The sequence below is a fragment of the Lacerta agilis genome, chromosome 6 (genome assembly GCF_009819535.1).
Source record: "Lacerta agilis isolate rLacAgi1 chromosome 6, rLacAgi1.pri, whole genome shotgun sequence".
Classification (NCBI taxonomy): domain Eukaryota; kingdom Metazoa; phylum Chordata; class Lepidosauria; order Squamata; family Lacertidae; genus Lacerta; species Lacerta agilis.
The window spans coordinates 54279555-54297070 of NC_046317.1; the positions used below are offsets into that span (position 1 = coordinate 54279555).

The following is a 17516-nucleotide window of genomic DNA, read 5'->3' on the forward strand; positions in this document are numbered from 1 at the left end:
CGGGACTTCGTGGAGCATGGCCTCCATGGGGCTGTCCCTGAATAAGTTTGGCCCAAGCATAGCTGCAGACATGCCTTAGACCTGGTGTTTACCTCTATGGATGTTGGTGATCTGACACTAAGTAAAAGCAAAACAAAAGAAGTACCATGGTCAGATCACTTCCTGGTGCAACTGGACTTCTCCACGACCCTTCCCCTCTGCAGGGAGGTAGGACTGATTTGGATGGTCCACCCCCGCCACTTAATGGATCCAATTGGCTTCCACAGAGTGGTAGGGGATGTTTTATCCCATGCTGATGGCCTTCCAGCTGATTCCCTGGTGGCCCGTTGGAATGCGGAGTTAACCAGGGCTATTGACTGTCTGGCTCCAAAGCGCCATCTCTGATTGCATGGAGCCCGAACAGCCCCATGGTTCTCCCCGGAGCTGAAACAATTGTTGAGACGGCTAGAGCGCAGAAAACTCATTCTGAATCAGACCGGACACGGGCTAGAGCTCAACATCGAGCCTACCAAATGGCAATGGCGATGGCGAAGAGGACCTTCTTCACTGTTTCTATTGCATCTGCAGAAAACAGCAGCAGGAGATGCTTTCAGGTGGTTTGCAATCCAAGGGAACCACCTTCGTCACCGGGGCATGGTAGGGACCCCAAGATCTCCTGCAATGCTTTTGCAAAGTTTTTTGAAGATAAAGTCACTCAGATTCGGAAGGAGGTAGACTACACCGTGGGACCAAGGTTGGGGAGGGAGAGTGCTAGAGCCCTGTCTAGTCATGTTACATGGGATCAATTCCCATCTGTTACCTCAGAGGATGTGGACAGGCTGCTTAGATGAGTGAAACCGCCCGCCTGTCTCCTTGATCCTTGCCCATCCTGGCTAATAAAAGTGAGCCGGAAAGGGCTGGGTGATGGGCTCCGCGGGGTGGTGAACGCTTCCCTCTGCAAGGGAGTCTTCCCAGACCCGCTGAAAGAGGCGGTTATTAAACTGCTTCTTAAAAAAACATCTTTAGACCCAGCCATTATGGCCAACTATCGCCCAGTCTCAAATCTACCATTCTTGGGCAAGGTGATTGAGCGGATGGTTGCTGAACAACTCCAGGCATGCCTGGAAGAAGCGGACCATTTGGATCCCTTCCAACCAGGATTCAGGCCTCACCATGGGACTGAAACTGCTGGTCGATGATCTCTGGCGGGCTATGGACAAAGGTGAAAGCTATTTCCTAGTTCTGTTGGATCTCTCAACAGCCTTTGAAACCATCAACCATAACATCCTTCTGGACCATCTAGAGGGGCTGGGAGCTGGGGGCACTGTTATACAGTGGTTCTGCTCCTTTCTCCTAGGCCGTGTCCATAAAGTGGTGGTGGGGGATGAGTGTTCAGACCCCTGGGCTCTCACTTGTGGGGTGCCTCAGGGTTCCGTCCTATCCCCCATGCTTTTTAATATCTATATGAAGCCGCTGGGACAGATCATCAGGGGGCTTGGGCTCGGTGTTCATCATTATGCGGATGACACCCAGCTCTACCTCTGTTAAATCAGAACCAGTGAAGGCGGTGAAGGTCCTGTGTGAGTGCCTGGAGACGGTTGGAGGATGGATGTCAGCTAACAGATTGAGGTTGAATTGTGACAAGACAGAAGTACTGTTTTTGTGGGACAGGGGGACGGGCGGGTGTGGGGGACATCCTGGTCCTGAATGGGGTAACTGTGCCCCTGAAGGACCAGGTGCACAACCTGGGAGTCATTTTGGACTCACAGCTGTCCATGAAGGCGCAGGTTAATTCTATGTCCAGGGCGGCTGTCTACCAGCTCCATCTGGTATGCAGCCTGAGACCCTACCTGCCTGCGGACTGTCTCGCCAGAGTGGTGCATGCTCTAGTTATCTCCCAGTTGGACTACTGCAATGCACTCTACGTGGGGCTACCTTTGAAGGTGACCCGGAAACTGCAATTAATCCAGAATGCGGCAGTTAGACTGGTGACTGGGAGTGGCCGCCGGGACCACATAACAGTGGTCCTGAGAAATCTGCATTGGCTCCCAGTACGTTTCCAAGCACAATTCAAAGTGTTGGTGCTGACCTTCAAAGCCCTAAACGGCCTCAGTCCTGTATACCTGAAGGAGCGTCTCCACCCCCATCATTCAGCCCGGACACTGAGATCCAGCGCCGAGGGCCTTCTGGCGGTTCCCTCATTGCAAGAAGTAAGGTTACAGGGAAACAGACAGAGGGCCTTCTCGGTAGTGGTGCCCACCCTGTGGAACGCCCTCCCATCAGATGTCAAGGAAATAAGCAGCTATCCTATTTTTAAAAGATATCTGAAGGCAGCCCTGTTTAGGGAAGTTTTTAATATTTAATGCTGTATTGTTTTTAACACTCAATTGGGAGCCACCCAGAGTGGCTGGGGAAACTCAGCCAGATGGGTGGGGTATAAATAATAAATTATTATTATTATTATTATTGTTGTTGTTGTTGTTGTTGTTGTTGTTGTTGTTGTTGTTATTGTTATTTTACGGTTTGGCAGGCAGGTTCAGGGGGACTGGGGAAAAGAGGCTAGAGGTTAAAAGAACAGCTTGATGAAGTGTGGGGAACCTTTCTGGCTCCTGGGGTCAGGTCCTAGGTCTGCAGGCTAAATTTGGTCCACCTGTCAATCACTTTGATTATGCACTTTGAAGTCCCAAAGTCAGCAACATGCATGCACGCCTTATAAAATGTCCTTTGCCTGAGGCTATGCTATGGCTTAACTGCCCACCTGCTATGGGTAGTAGAGCTGAAGCTTGCTTAACCTTGCACATGCACAACCAGAAACACACATTGAAACTTCTAGCCAGTGACAATGGAGCCCATTAATGCTTTTCTTTCATGGGTGCATAGTTTATTTTTCAAGCCTGCTTGCCACAGACTAAAAACCTCTAATCACGTTTAAAAAATAATAATCTGATGGATCTTAGAAGGCACAAGAGGAACTTATATTTCTTGAACACTAGCAGCCTGCACACTAGATCAGGGTTTTGTTCAAAGGCATCTGGGCAAAGAAAAACTGTAGCCATAACCAGGTAAGAAGTATCAGGGCTCACCTTAAAAATGACACGGATATTCTCCCCAAGAGGGTCAACATTCAGGAAGGAGAGCTTCAGAGGAACCGCATTGGAGTTGAAATAGGAACAGTCCTGCATTCAAAGAGAGAGAGACGGGGGAGCAAGTGGTCAGAATGGCCAGTGCTTTTCTCACCCCAGCTGCATGAGAAGTGGGTGCCCCCTGGCATCGACAGAAGGACTCCCAGGGAACACAGGCCTAGAATCATGCCAGAAATATAATGTTTATCTCCCCCAAGATAAGGATTCCAGCTCATCCTAGATACCAGGGTTTTCTTCCTCTTGGCCTTTCGATGATGCCCTAATGAATGTGCAGTATTAATGTACAGACTCAGGACAGATAAAAGAAAGTGCTTATTCATGTAGTGTATTAGTTAAACTATGGAACTCACTCCCATGAACACCGACTTAGATGGCTATAAAAGAGGATTTGACAGAAAATATTTGAAACTGAAAAGTTAAATGGTAAGGATGCTAATGGCTGGAAGCCAATCACTCCTATCTCCAAGAGCAGCTTGCTTTGCAACAGAGAGGAAGCAGCTATTTTCAAATCTTGCCAATGCAAACGGTGCAGCCAAGCCTGGGCATCTTCAGGAAGCTCAAAGTATCCAAGGTGCTTGAACTTAGAGGAAGAAAGCTACAGCACACCAGAAACAGTGTTTCCCGCAGTCAGAGACATACCCTGGGCACAATCCCCTTCACCAGCAGGCTGGGGCTGAGCGGTAGGCGGCAGGAGCCATTAACATTGAAGAATTGCTTTACATCCTCCAGCCCCTCACGAAGGATGGCCTGAAGGAAAAAACACAAGCACAAAGTTGTTCAGCAGAGAGTACCATGCTATTTGATCTGCTGTCTGCCCCAGGCACCTGTCCAACCTCTTATACAGCAGCTCTGGGTTTGGAACCCATCCCAAAACAGGTTGCTGCACGAGCCCATTCTTGACATAATGTTTAGACAATGCCATATATGCTGTTCCAACTCCCCTCCGCCAATGCTGAACCAAGAACCACCCAAATTCCACATTCAATTGTGCAGTTAAAGCAAATTTTGCCTAAAAGTTTGCAAATCAGGTGCTGTGCTCAAATACGCAACTAGTTTTTGCAGATTCAAGAAGTACCTTCTGCTTCCAAGGTTAAGGCTTTTAAACACTCCCAGTGTGTTTTCGAGCACAATTCAAAGTGTTGGTGCTGACCTTTAAAGCCCCAAACAGCCTCGGCCCAGTATACCTGAAGGAGCGTCTCACCCCCATCGCTCCTCCGAGGGCCTTCTGCTGGCTCACAGGGAAACAGGCAGAGGGCCTTCTCGGTAGTGGCGCCCTCACTGTGGAACACCCTCCCTTCAGATGTCAAGGAGATAAAGAATTATACAACTTTTAGAAGACATCTGAAGGCAGCCCTGTATCGGGAAATTTTTAATGTTTGATGCTTTATTGTGTTTGAGATATTCTGTAAGTCGCCCTGAGTGGCTGGGGAAACCCAGCCAGATGGTCAGGGTATAAATAAAATTATTATTATTATTAAAGAATTTGCAGCTTAATCTGGCACGAAGCATGACATCGGAGGTGGGAGGGGAAGAGCTTGCGAGCTAAAGGTTGTATCCAACTCAGAGTAGACTCATTGAGATTAGTGGACCTAAATTAACCGTGTCCATTAAATTCAGTGGGTCTACTTTGAGTTTGATTATTGCTGATACCACCTTAGGTGTCAGTTCACGTTCCTGTTCTGTCAGGCTACAGAACAGGGCGATCTTAAGGTGAACCTCAAAAGCGACTTATGGAAGAAGCTGAAAACTTTCAACGGCTGAATTTTAGCCCAGGCCCTTGCTTCTTGCTAAGAGAGGCTGGCAATTGTTTATTTAGTTCTCACACCGGCCTTTGCATTCCCAAACAAAATAGACTTTACACGGTTCCTACAGCAGGCCTCACCAACCAGGTGCCCTCCAGATGTATTGTGGAACAAAGCCCATCAGTTCCAGTCTGCACTGGCTGATGGGAGCTGTAGTCCAGAACATTTGGGAGGGAACCAGGTTGGTGAATAGTCTCCTAGAGCTTTGCTGCTTCATTCTTCCTTCCCCATCACACACTCTTGGGAGACATGAGGTGCTTGCAAGCACACATACCTGTCGTGATGAAGGAGCGGCTTCACGAACCTGCTGAGCCAGCTTAGCCAGGGTGTTCACCAGCCAGCACTGGCGGTCAAACTCCTCTCGCAGGCCCTTGCCACAGCAGCACAGCAGAGCTGCCAGCAGATACTGGTAACGGATGCTGAATTGAGAATCCTTAAGACCATCTTTCAACAGCCTAGAGACATGGAGACACTGTCACCAGAAGCAGTGGGGTTCATGTGAAAGACCCATCCATCCACACCAACACAAGCACAGCTAAGTAAAGCCTTTTTCCTGTCTCCTAGACAGACCAAGTCAACCTAGTCGACAGGCCGAGTTTTCCTGACTAAAACCAAATTTCTTGTTTTTTTTTTAAAAAAGGGGGGGGGGTCCCCCAAATCTACAAAAATTGGAAATGTAAGTTAAAGGTAGCCAGAATAATGCAACATAAAACAGAGGGGGCTAAGGTTCTTGGACTCCCGAAACTGCTCCTCATGAGGACTAGAAGCTTGATTTAATTTTAAAAAGAGCTCTACTGTATTTAATTAAAAGAAAGAAATGAAAGCATAGAAATCCAGTTCTGAACAAAGGTATTTATGGATGTAATGCTAAGCAATTCTTAGGAAAGAAATCATTTATTCAAAGGCTGCTAACAGTGAATGGAAGCATAATGCTCTGAACATTTTCTAGCATCTGCTAGAAAGATTCAAACTTGATGATCATAACTTCTTCAGATTCTCTCTTTTTCTTTTTTAAAGCACACACACACACACACACACACACACACACACGTTTCTAATTCATTCACTATGCCAACAGCACATCCACCAACATTACCAGAAAAAATAGTGAGTTATCCTCAGGTCACAGACGGCTCGCTTCATAAGAAACCGCACCAAGGGACTGTCCAGGTAGCATTCATATTTCAGAGCCTGGGAGAGGAAAGAACGGATTGGTTATTCTTTAACAGTCTGCCTTTGGGGGCATAGCCCTCACAAGCTGGTATACAACTAAAGGAGACTCAATCAAGATGCATGTGAGTCATAAAAAACGTAAAGAATTCATAAGAATTCAGAATTATTTTGGCCTTTCGTTCTGTAGGAAGGAGGGCCCCCTGCCAATGCACTACCACAGAAAAGGGTGGAGAAACAGCTTCCACCACCATCCCTTTTGTGTATCCTGTTTGAGGAAAAATATGTGCTTTTTCCCTTTTGGCTCCACAGCTTGGAAAGCACCCAAGAAACCCCCCCCCCCAATCAATTAATGTAGCACTATTACTATGTTACCTCTTACATTGCAAGACAATATTTATTTATTTATTTTCTCACACAGGGTGTTGAAAACATAACAATTTTTATGAGAACACAAATTGGGACATTGAAAGTATGGTAGAAGAGTAAAATGTTGCCCCTGCCTTAAAAAAGCAACAAAAACAAGCATAGGAGTGGTAGTTCCGCTCAGCATTGCAATTGTGAGAATACCTGAGGTAAATTAGCTTAGAAAATACTGTATCGGCAAACCTTGACAACCTCAGTACAAGCATTCACCAAAAGACGGGGGGGACGGGACGTTTCTCTACATTCCAGGCAGCAAAGACGAGACACAAAATTATTACACTGGGGTTTTGTTTTGTTTTTTAGTAGGAATTCATCAAGGCAAAATGGTAAGATTTTTGAAACAGTCCTCCCAGGCAAATCTAAACACTGCTCATTGTGAGAACAAAAACTGTAGAATACAAGAGAACGAACTGAAGAACGTGACCTATGACAGCAGTGTGAAGTCCTACTGGAAGGATTTGCTGTTTAAGAGCTCTTCCATCAGTACCACCCTACTTTAATTCTGAATGCTCCATTATCTTTTAGTACAGGTAAACTGGAGCCTAGCAACCTATCCTCAGGGTACCAGAAACTGGCCATTTTACAAAGGCTTCTGAAACTCCAACCATTTGGAGAAAAGCTGCTTTAGGTTTTGCTGCTCAGGTTCTGAGCTTCCAAAGAACTAAGCCCTCTGCCATGGCAGCTGCCTCCTGAGATACAATGCTGTCCAAGCACACAAGCCACTGGCATGTGCGCTCCCAAATGGAATGAAAACATTTCTCAGGTAACATGACAATGCTATGGCTGCCCGCCTGGTCAGCACATGTGACTTACCTGTACCAGCTGGGGCAGATAATCCAGTAGCTCAGCATCAGATATGGAATCAATCCACTGCACAGCTGTCCTCCTCACCTCCTGATCTGGGAACCTGCAGCGACATATCAGGAGATTTTCACTAGAGGACAACTCCACCTCCATGTTGATAGCCACCTTTCGTTATGTATATAAAACTTAACAGTTCCCCTCTTTCTCTCCCCAAAAAGAACCTTCAAAGCAACAGTCAACAATAAGACACACGGACAATAAAACGAACCTCCCCCAAATGCATAAAACCACCTTCACAAAATACAATAAAAACCCCAAACCTAGGAAGATGGCTTACGCTGCATGCAGGAGCCCAAGAGCATCTTGGTGATTCATGTGAGTCCATTGCTTCAGCAGGGCATAGATGTCAGGCAAACAGGCCCACTCCCAGCTCGGGGCACTGGCAAGCAGCAGAGGCAGGGAGCCCGGCTGAGAGTGGCAGTAATAACGCTTCTCCCACAGCCGCTTCCGGTCGGCATCTGTTAGCCTGGGACAAGAGAAATCTTAAGATCAGTCTGGGGACACAAGAGCTTTTAGCTATGGCACTTGCAAAATTTCCAGAAACACCCAAACTGGCTGATTCTTGAAACCCGATGCTGGAACAGACACTATGAGCCTTTCTTTGACCTGATCTAGGAAGGCACTTGTGCTTTTCAGGGAACCTTATGCACATTTGACACAGAATAAAGGCAGAAGGAGAATGGGGAGGCCGTCGGAAATACGGTATATTTCTGTGCAGTGTGTTTGCATGAGAGAGGGAGAGAACAGCCCATTCTCATGTAGGACTGCTAGAGAAGGGCCTTGTGCCATTTGATCACATACTGTTTGTCCACAGGAACTCAGACTGAACCTTGGCTGTTCTGTGTCTCCTCACCACCACCAAACTGATGTTGCTTTGGGACTCCACCAGAGAGCAGCAAAACCGCAGGAAGACAACCGCACACTGCTTCATCTCGAACAGAACAAGGCTGAATGCTTCAATTACCAGTCAATCCATTTCTCTCCATGGGGAAGATGGGATCAGGTGGCTAATGGGGTGACTTGAAGCAATTCCACCCCCAGTCTAATGGGGTCAAAGGTTCTCCTGCCGCAAGAGCTGCAGGAGGAAAGGAAGCTGCGGCCCGTGATGAATGCAAGAGCCCTCAGGAAGAGGAGCACCGTGTCATCCAGACACAGTGAAATACCTCGGCTCTTGCTTGAGGTTCTACCTGCATCCTTTCTCCCCACCACAGCACTAATGATTCAACATGAAACTGAATTTTAGGGAGGAAGGGATTAAAAATCCCTGAAAAACTGCTTTGCATGCACTTTAAGTATGGTACTACCTTAAAAAAAAAACAACCTAGACTGGATAGCACAACACTCTGGCAATAACTAAAGGAAAGAACGACCTTAGTAGTGCTTAATTTCAAGAAAATGAGGTAATGAGGCTCAGAAAGCACATCCTCTGATCCAGATGTTCTGCCTACCAACCAACCCACCCTGGCCAACCACAGATGATCGGCAATGGGCTAATAATACACAATGATGAGACACTATTTATTTACAAGTTAAGCGAAGTCCTACACTGAACACAGGGATTATGGACTGGAATGTGTGCAAAGGAGGGTGACCAGGATGATATAGAGTCTGGAAACCAAGCATTACGTGGAGTGGCTGAGGAAGCTGGGTATGCTTAGCTTGGAGAAGAGAAGCCTGAGAGTTGATACAGCAGCCATCTTCAAATATCTGAAGGGCTGTGACATGGATGATGGAGCAGGCTTGTTTTCTACTTTGGAGGGTGGGACTTGAACCAACGGATTCAACTTACAAGGAAGATGATTATGACAAAACTTTAGAAAGAACTTTCTGATGGTGAGAGCTGTTTGACAGTGGAATGGTCTACCACCAAAGATGGTGGACTCTACTTCATTGGAGGTTTTGAAGCAGAAGTTGGGTGGCCGCATGTCAGGGATTCTTTAGCTGTGATTCCCTCATAACAGGGGGTTGGCCTAGATAACCCTTGGGACCCCTTCCAACTGCAGAGTTCTATGATTCTACGGCTAAGCCCTGGAAATGATGCTTGGTCCTCTGTGGCTGAGGCTCCAGCTAGAAAATTAGCTTGCACTGATTTTGTTCGGTGCCTCAGGGGTATTTCCATTTTGAAGGTCAATGCAGCTCATGGGGGCAGCTATGGGGGGGAAAGGTAAAAAATGAGGGGTATGAAAGAGATCTTTTAAGGCAGTCAGTCTTAAAGAGAGGCAGGGGACTGAGCAGGACTCGTACATGCAGTTCAAGACTGCCAAAGGGTACCGGTAAGTGGTGGAGAGGAGAGAAATTTGGAGGCCTGTATTCAGGGAAGGTAAAAGGCCAAAATTTGAGGAGCAACTGGAGGTGTCCTGAACTGGAATAGAAGAGGGAGAAATTGCAGTATAGGGGGGAGGGGGGAAGAACAGAAGGCCAAAGAAAATAGCTTGGAGAGAAAAGAGTAGAGTAGAACAAGGGGTCTAGAAGCCACATTCACAATCCCAAATATGTTGGAGTGGCTGCTTAGTGGTGAGTAGCCATTGAACCACTGACTAATAATTTGATGTGTTCCAGTGTTGAGCTTTTGCATTGAAAGCCATTTCTCAGGGACTGAGGACTGACAGTGCCTCTGAGCTGTCTTGGCAAGGCAGTGAGAGGAAAACTGAATCACACAGAAGAATTGGAGGGAGACCAGGGTTGGTTTTGTGAGAGGCCAAAGCTAGGATCCAGGGCCATCAAGATCAGCCCAGCCGCAGTGCTAGAGGAATAACAGGGAGGGGCTGAATGTCCGGATGCTGGCAAAACAATATGGCCAAGGCACTTGCATAATAGGGCTAGCTCCATTCCCACAGGTTTCCTTAAGCCACCTCCAGGAAATACATTCACTCACTCAGGCCAGAACAAAAATGAAGGAGAGTGAAAAGCACAGGCCATCCATGAGAACTTCCCACCGCAGCAGTGACCCAGAGCAGACAGGAAAGGAAGTGGCACAACCTACTGTACAATGCCAGGAAGGGATGGTCTGCCCCTACCGAGCACCGAGAAAAGGCTGCAGAAAGCTTTCTTGCTTTCAGCCAAAGGAGGGAAAAGGGTGAGGGCAGCCCGACATTGGACCTATTTTTATACTAATATGTTCAGGACAAAGAGCAGGATTGGAGGTAGCCAATAAATTGATGGAGATGACCCCAACCACCCAGAATAAAAACCTTCGAAGAAAAACACTGCAGCTCTTTTGGTGGTGGTGGTAATGATCTGGACTTATTAGCTGCCTGTTACCCAAAAAGTTATCCAAGCAAATTACAATATATTGGCCACTTTTGCATCTAAGTGGTATATAAATTAATTAAGTGCTTAAGATTTACACTCATATACCATACTTAAAGAAGAATCATATAAACATGAACAATTTCTCATTCAGAAAACAGCCCTCCCACCCCAACAGCAACAGGAATTATTAGACGCACACTGACAACAGAAACAAAATCAATTAACTCCATCAAATGCATGGGAAAAGAGGTAGGTCTTTACCAGGCACCCAAATGATGCCAGTGAAGACACCGGGTAGAAGGTGAAAATTACTAAATCAAAACTTCCCCGTTTTAATGTACAGTTGTACCTTGGTTGTCAAACGCCTTGGTACTCGGATGTTTTGGCTCCTGGGTCGGGTTAAGTTCAACAACCAAGGTACCACTGTACTTTAAGAGTTAAGAGCAGCGCCTGCTTTCATATTAAGACTTTCTTTCTGAAATTGCCCTTCTTTGTTCACTTGCTTTTTATGGCATGTCCAGGCAATGTCATTGCCTGTCTGCTGCATTTCAGTGTCCCTCAGTGTTTTGCAAACCTGACCTATGAATATTTTGGCTAATTTAAATGCAATTACCATAGCAGCCTGTCCTGGGTGGACTAAGTGCTATTGAGGCTCTTAAAGTCCATGTGCCTTTAATTAAGAACTCCCTGCATGCAGGCTCAGCCCATTATAGGAGAAACTGGGCCAAAGGGAAGAGCGTTGCTAGATTATATAGTGCTAGATTATTAAGTGCTTGTATGGAATCTCTGCTTTAATTCTACTTCTGGCTAATTACAGGAAAGAAACACTAAAGGGATCAATTATGGAAGCAATCAGTGTTAATGTTGTTAATAACATATCAAGTGGATACAGTCTGACAGCAGTCCTTACTGGCTCTTGTGGCATTTGAGTTTTGCCACTCATATTCCAAGTCATCTAAGGTTTTAGCCATGGAGATTCCCAGGATGAGAACAGCATTACTGTGGATCCAGCCTCCCATTTTTATAGCTGTTTTCTACTTGTGTTTCAATGCTACCTGGATTTTAACTAAATAAAATAAAAAATTCTTTCCAGTAGCACCTTAGAGACCAACTAAGTTTGTTCTTGGTATGCGCTTTCGTGTGCATGCACACTTCTTCAGATGGATTTTAACTGTACATCTTATAGTGCTGTAAAATGTCTCGTGGGGCCATTTTCAGGGTCAATTAAACAAAACTTTAAAAAATAGAATAAACTGTGGGGGCAGGCTGCCCCTCATTGAGCAGATTATAAACTAGAAACTGAATAACTTGTTCAAGACTATAATGGAAGTATTTGAAATCCTTCCTTATTTACAGTATTTCCTTGAACATTAATCTGTAGACCTTTCTCCACAATCTTTTCATCAAGTTTAATAGGAACAAGGAAGACTCTGAGATGTTTGCCTATTAGTGTTAGGTTGCCTTCTATTCTTATTTGTGCTTAGATCGAAACCACCTCTGCCAGTTGGAGACTATTTATGGAGGAAACAGATTTATTTAGATGATAGTCTCAGTATCCAGCAGGGCGGTCAGTAGTCATGAAAGTACATTGCTAGCAGCAAAACATATGCTGAACAAGTTTGAATGAAGACTGCATGCCTGGGCATGATTATAAAGCAGAAAATACTTTGAGCGCTGGCCTCAGAAAGTGATGGAAAGAGAGAGGGGCAAGCACTGGAGATAAGAAGCCTAGACAATATGCGAGACAGATCCCACAGAAAGAGGAAGGGAACATAATGTATGTTGCAGCAAGAGCGATTATATTAAATGGGGGGAGTAGAAGCAGAGGGGACCAGCCTAGTAGGAACCATTTCTCCCCTTAAACCAAGGATGGGGAAGAGCTTTGGACTCCAACTCCCATCAGCCCCAGCCAGCATGGCCGATGGTCAGGGATGATGGGAATCACAGTCCAGCAAATATCTGGAGGGACCCCTGCCTATTACCCCTCCGAGATGTTCAACTCAGGGCCATCGAAAAGTTTTAGTGACCAAGAATCTCTCCCCTGCTATGCGCCCAGGCACACTCTCCATCCTCTTACCAATAAAACGATTCCTTCTGCATCACCTCCTTCAGCTTCCGCTGGTCTCCCTCAAAGAGGCTATTAAAGTTGTACTGGGGACTGAAATCAGCTGCCGGTGGACTGGTAAACTTGACTTCAAATGCTGAACTGGGGAAGTCAATCTGCGAAAGGTAGGGAGACAAGAACGCCCTTTTAAGCACAAAAAGGGCAGATTGATACCGGGGATACCTTATCCCACTATCAGCACATGGAAGTAGCCTGAAAAGGAGTCCTACACCTGAGCATCCTATTATTCATATGCCTGGGTACCAGGGCAAACATCACACAGAATATGACACATTGCACAGAAGTAGGAAAAGCAGACACAATAATGAGTCACACTGTGGTCCCAGCTCCATCCCATACACACATCTGTGGAATGGACAGACCTACCAACCAGCCAAGAAATTATGAAGACATTTGTGTAGTCATATTTTTATTGTAATGAAAGCAATATGTTTTCTCTTTCCATTTTTCTGCCCACACCGTTCAGAACTACTGGGGGGGGCATGCATTCACCCTTTTGCAGGGTGCAATGTGTATGCAGACCTGCGCATTCCCCCAAGTCACAGGGTACACTGTACAACTGACCATGGGGTACACTGTACAACTTGTCACCTAGTGAATACTGGAGCCCTGTTCTTCCGGGGCACTACTTGAGAGTGGCAGCCATGTAAAAGCACCATGCATTGCCACTTGGGCAGCTGCTGCCCATATTGAATTCCAGACCACCCTGTTGGCTGTTTCAATTCTCACATGCTTTCCTTTCCATTGGGATGCTTTATGAGGTTTTCCTCTAAACAATGTTCCTGCAACAAAGAGGTCCGAATGTGTATGGGGTTGTAGAAAAGCTGCGAGGGTGCTGTGAAACTAAGCTTCATGGGGATACTTTCTGGGCAGGAAGGCCAAAGAGCAGATCAGGAAGCGGAGCTGACCGGGGTTTAAAGCCAAATCACACACCCCTTTAGCCTGGCCACATTTAGGTCACTGGGGAAGTGGCAAATACTGAATCATCTGGCTGTTCCACCAAACACCATGTGCTCAGGTTGTGACTCACCACACCATCCTGAAACTTCCAAAATCAGCTGAATACCAGACCAATCTGGACTCTGGGTGGAATGATCAGATTATGAGTTTGGCTCTGAATTAAACACCCAAATGCACAGAGCTGGTCCTTTCATTTGACCTTCCTTCTTTTGGATGCCATGAGACACCAAGAGCCACCACAAGGCATGCACTATCCCTGGCTTCTTTTAGGCAGACAGCACAGGCATTAGACTGGAAGTGGGTAGCCTATACTCTCCATGTAGTACAGGACTGCAACTCCCATCAGACCCAGCCAGCATAGCCAAGGAGGATAGGAGTTGCAGTCCGACCCCTTCTTGAATTAGATACTCACTTTCCATGCTTTAGTACAGTGGTACCTCGGGTTACATATGCTTCAGGTTACATACACTTCAGGTTACAAAGTCCGCTAACCCAGAAATAACGCTTCAGGTTAAGAACTTTGCTTCAGGATAAGAACAGAAATCGTGCCCTGCTGGCAGCTGGAGGCCCCATTTGCTAAAGTGGTGCTTCAGGTTAAGTACAGTTTCAGGTTAAGAACGGACCTCCAGAACGAATTAAGTACTTAACCCGAGGTACCACTGTATTTGCTGACCTCCAAATGCTTGGGGAAGCTATAGTATATCAAGGTTTGGAGCCATGGATGAGTTTAACAAGACATTTCATTGAAAATATTTCAAAAGGAAAGATGGAAAATGGGCTGTCTTTCTTGAGCCTTAGAAAGTCGCAACCACACCCAGCTTTGGACTGGAAAAGCCCCGATGGGATGGGATGGGATGGTGCCACCAGCAATGTGCATCATTTACTCAAATGCAGGTCCTTTGCAGCAGCAGCAGCAGCAGCAGCAGCATTTAGGGGATTACTAGCAACAGCTTGAGTTTAAAATAAATAAATAAACAAAACTCAATGGGTTTGTAAGTGGCTTTGGAAAAGAAAAACCAGTCGTTTGGTTGCGTGCCAAAGAAATCAGTCCCATCTAAGCAGGTCGGAGAACTGCAGCAGAAGGGAAGGGAGGCTAGGGAAGGGAAGTAATTGAGGCTCCAGCAGGGCCTGGTTTGGATGCTTAGTAATAATCCTTCTGCTCGCTTCAAATCAGCAGGGAAGTAGGATAGTGCACACGATATGACCCAGGGGAGAACCTCTCCAGACCCAGCCCAGCTGGATCCAGCTCCCCACCCCCTCCCACTGCCAAATCTCCACTTCTTCGGCACCGGCCTCTCCTTCCATTCCTTCTGTCCACACCCTAAGCAGCAGGCTTGGGGTCCTGCCATCTAGCTTCAAAGCCAAAAGGATATTAGCAAGTGCAGGGGAGGGGAGGAGAAAAGAAGAAAGAAATGAGCAAAAAGGAGGGGGGGGAGACATTGGAGCCGGAGGAAAGACAGATATAATAGATGAATCCAAGAAAGGAAGAAAAATAGAGAATGCTATGCCTTGGGTCACAAATCTACTGCTACTCCTTAGCACAAAGATTTTCAGGGTGCCAAGGCCCAGAGGGACAGAGCTGGCCAAAATGACAGTATCAGGTTGCAATCTTAAGCCCCACTGAATTCAATTGAATTTACTTCTGAGTAGACATTGTTAGGACTACAGCCTACGCAAAATCAGTCACTTTCCCCTTTACAACAAAAAGTCTTGTAGCACCTTAAAGACTGGCATAATCATTTTTGGGTTAGAATTTTCAAGAAGACAATCTCATACATCTAAGCACTAGGCTTATTCGGAGAAAAGTTCTCCCTATCCAAATTTTTACCAGATCAAACAAAAGCTGGAATCCAAGCCTTTTCAGAGAATTGTCTTATCACAGAACTGCACAGTTTATAATTTATTTCAATTATTTGTACAATAAATGAATATGCAACAAATAAATAGTCGTAGCAAGAAATCCAATGTGATTGGAATTTGCTGCCAAGGAGTGTGGTGGAGTCTCCTTCTTTGGAGGTCTTTAAGCAGAGGCTTGACGGCCATCTGCCAGGAATGCTTTGATGGTGTTTCCTGCTTGGCAGGGGGTTGGACTGGATGGCCCTTGTGGTCTCTTCCAACTCTATGATTCTATGATTCACACTAGCTGTTAGGAAAATGCCATTTATTCCACCACCATCCACCCTTGGCTAGTGAGAAAGTGTCATTTATCCCCCTAGCATCAACTAACAACTGTGACTTGAAGTAGCCATTACATCACAGCTAATAAGATGTGCCTTCTTCTTTCATGTTTGTACCATTTTATGAATGTTTTCAAAGGATTATATGTTGTTTTAAGTATATAAGGCTGAGTTACCATTGCTGTAGTGCTTCAGTACAGGAACCCTCCCTTCAACAGAGAATAGAATAGAATAGAATAGAATAGAATAGAATAGAATAGAATAGAATAAAATATTTATACCCCACCCATCTGGCCGGGTTTCCCCAGCCACTCTGGGCAGCTCCCAACAGAATATTAAAAACACGATAAAATATCAAACATTAAAAACTTCTACCAGCAAGGCTACTGACTCCCCATAGCAATCTCCTGCAATACCATCACATTAAAAACAACTAAACACACCCCTTTTCCAATAGTGGAGTGCCTATCTCCCCCTGTTCAGAAAACAGTGAGATTCCTGGCACCACTCCTACCCCTATGTACTCAGTCTATTCTCCTTCTCAATCTCTTATGCAGGGACACAATATTGTGCCACTCTCAGTGAATTGGGACTAATACTAGCCCCAATTATTTTGTCATTGCTTGGATGGGTGCATAAATCAATACAGCCCTGACCTGATACTAAGTTCAGCACATAGTGGAATAAGAGCTTAAGCTAAAACTTTCACAGACTAGTGCTGGATCCCCAATCTCAAGAGGCAAACAAAAAGAGCAAAGTACACTAAGGTTGTCTGTGTGTGGTGACAGAGCCCAAGGAGGAGACTCACCTGCAGAATAACACTGTCAGGCTGGTTGAAGTTGGGAGCACTTGACCTGGCACTAGACGGGTCTTGAGTCGCTGGCCACAAACCCAGGAGCTTCCGTCCACAGGTCAGGACCCTGCATGGATGCACACACAAAAGAAAAAAAGACATTAACACCAGATTCAGGCCCTAGTAGTAGTAGTTAAGAAGACTGGGTTAGCAAAATCAGAGCCAACCAAAAACCAATTATCAAAGCAAATCGCCCCACAGAACATTGGGGTTGTTTTCTGTTACCACACTCCATTCCTCAGCAACATTACCACTGTCTGGAAGAAGATGGCTGGACTGACAAACCCTGAATTGTTCCTCTTAGGACCTCTCTCTACAAATTAGGGAGGGTCAGCTCCTGAATTTCTCTCTCTCTAGCCACTATATGATCCTGCTCACATGAACACTCAAGACCCTTTTGCTGGCCTGCTTTCCTGAGCAGTTGCCTTTTTCTTAAAAGGAACTGTTAGGAACAGAGTGACCGTAAGCATCAAGCATGTAGTAGCCCACAACTCTATTCAATCCCCTGGGTCACTTATGATCTGCAAATCTGATTCTATTCACTGAAGACTTAATCAAGGCCAGGGTTTCCTCTCCCACTACGCTATACATGTGCAATTGGAATAGAACATAAATTGACTAGGAAGACTGACTAGGAAGCTACTGCTGTTGTTGGATGACCTTGCTCAGTAATGCCAGACTGTGCCTGTTGCAGTTCAGGGACTTTTGTGCCATTCTGGCCTCACCATGTTCCATTTCCCCCACTTACACCAGCATATCTGGATA

At 45.8% G+C, this 17516-nt stretch overlaps 1 protein-coding gene across 3 annotated transcripts in view; it reads right to left on the reverse strand.

The window, feature by feature from the left end:
* The window catches only part of PIK3C2B (phosphatidylinositol-4-phosphate 3-kinase catalytic subunit type 2 beta), a 95680-nt gene that overhangs the window by 12714 nt on the left and 65450 nt on the right, over positions 1-17516 (reverse strand). For all 3 annotated transcript variants that reach the window (XM_033152774.1, XM_033152773.1, XM_033152775.1), the window contains 8 exons: positions 16707-16818; positions 12714-12856; positions 7662-7850; positions 7334-7427; positions 6021-6115; positions 5199-5379; positions 3762-3869; positions 3063-3155 (listed from right to left, as the gene is read on the reverse strand). In XM_033152774.1, the coding sequence (XP_033008665.1) occupies positions 3063-3155; positions 3762-3869; positions 5199-5379; positions 6021-6115; positions 7334-7427; positions 7662-7850; positions 12714-12856; positions 16707-16818 (1015 nt within the window). The remainder of the gene's footprint in view (positions 1-3062; positions 3156-3761; positions 3870-5198; positions 5380-6020; positions 6116-7333; positions 7428-7661; positions 7851-12713; positions 12857-16706; positions 16819-17516) is intronic.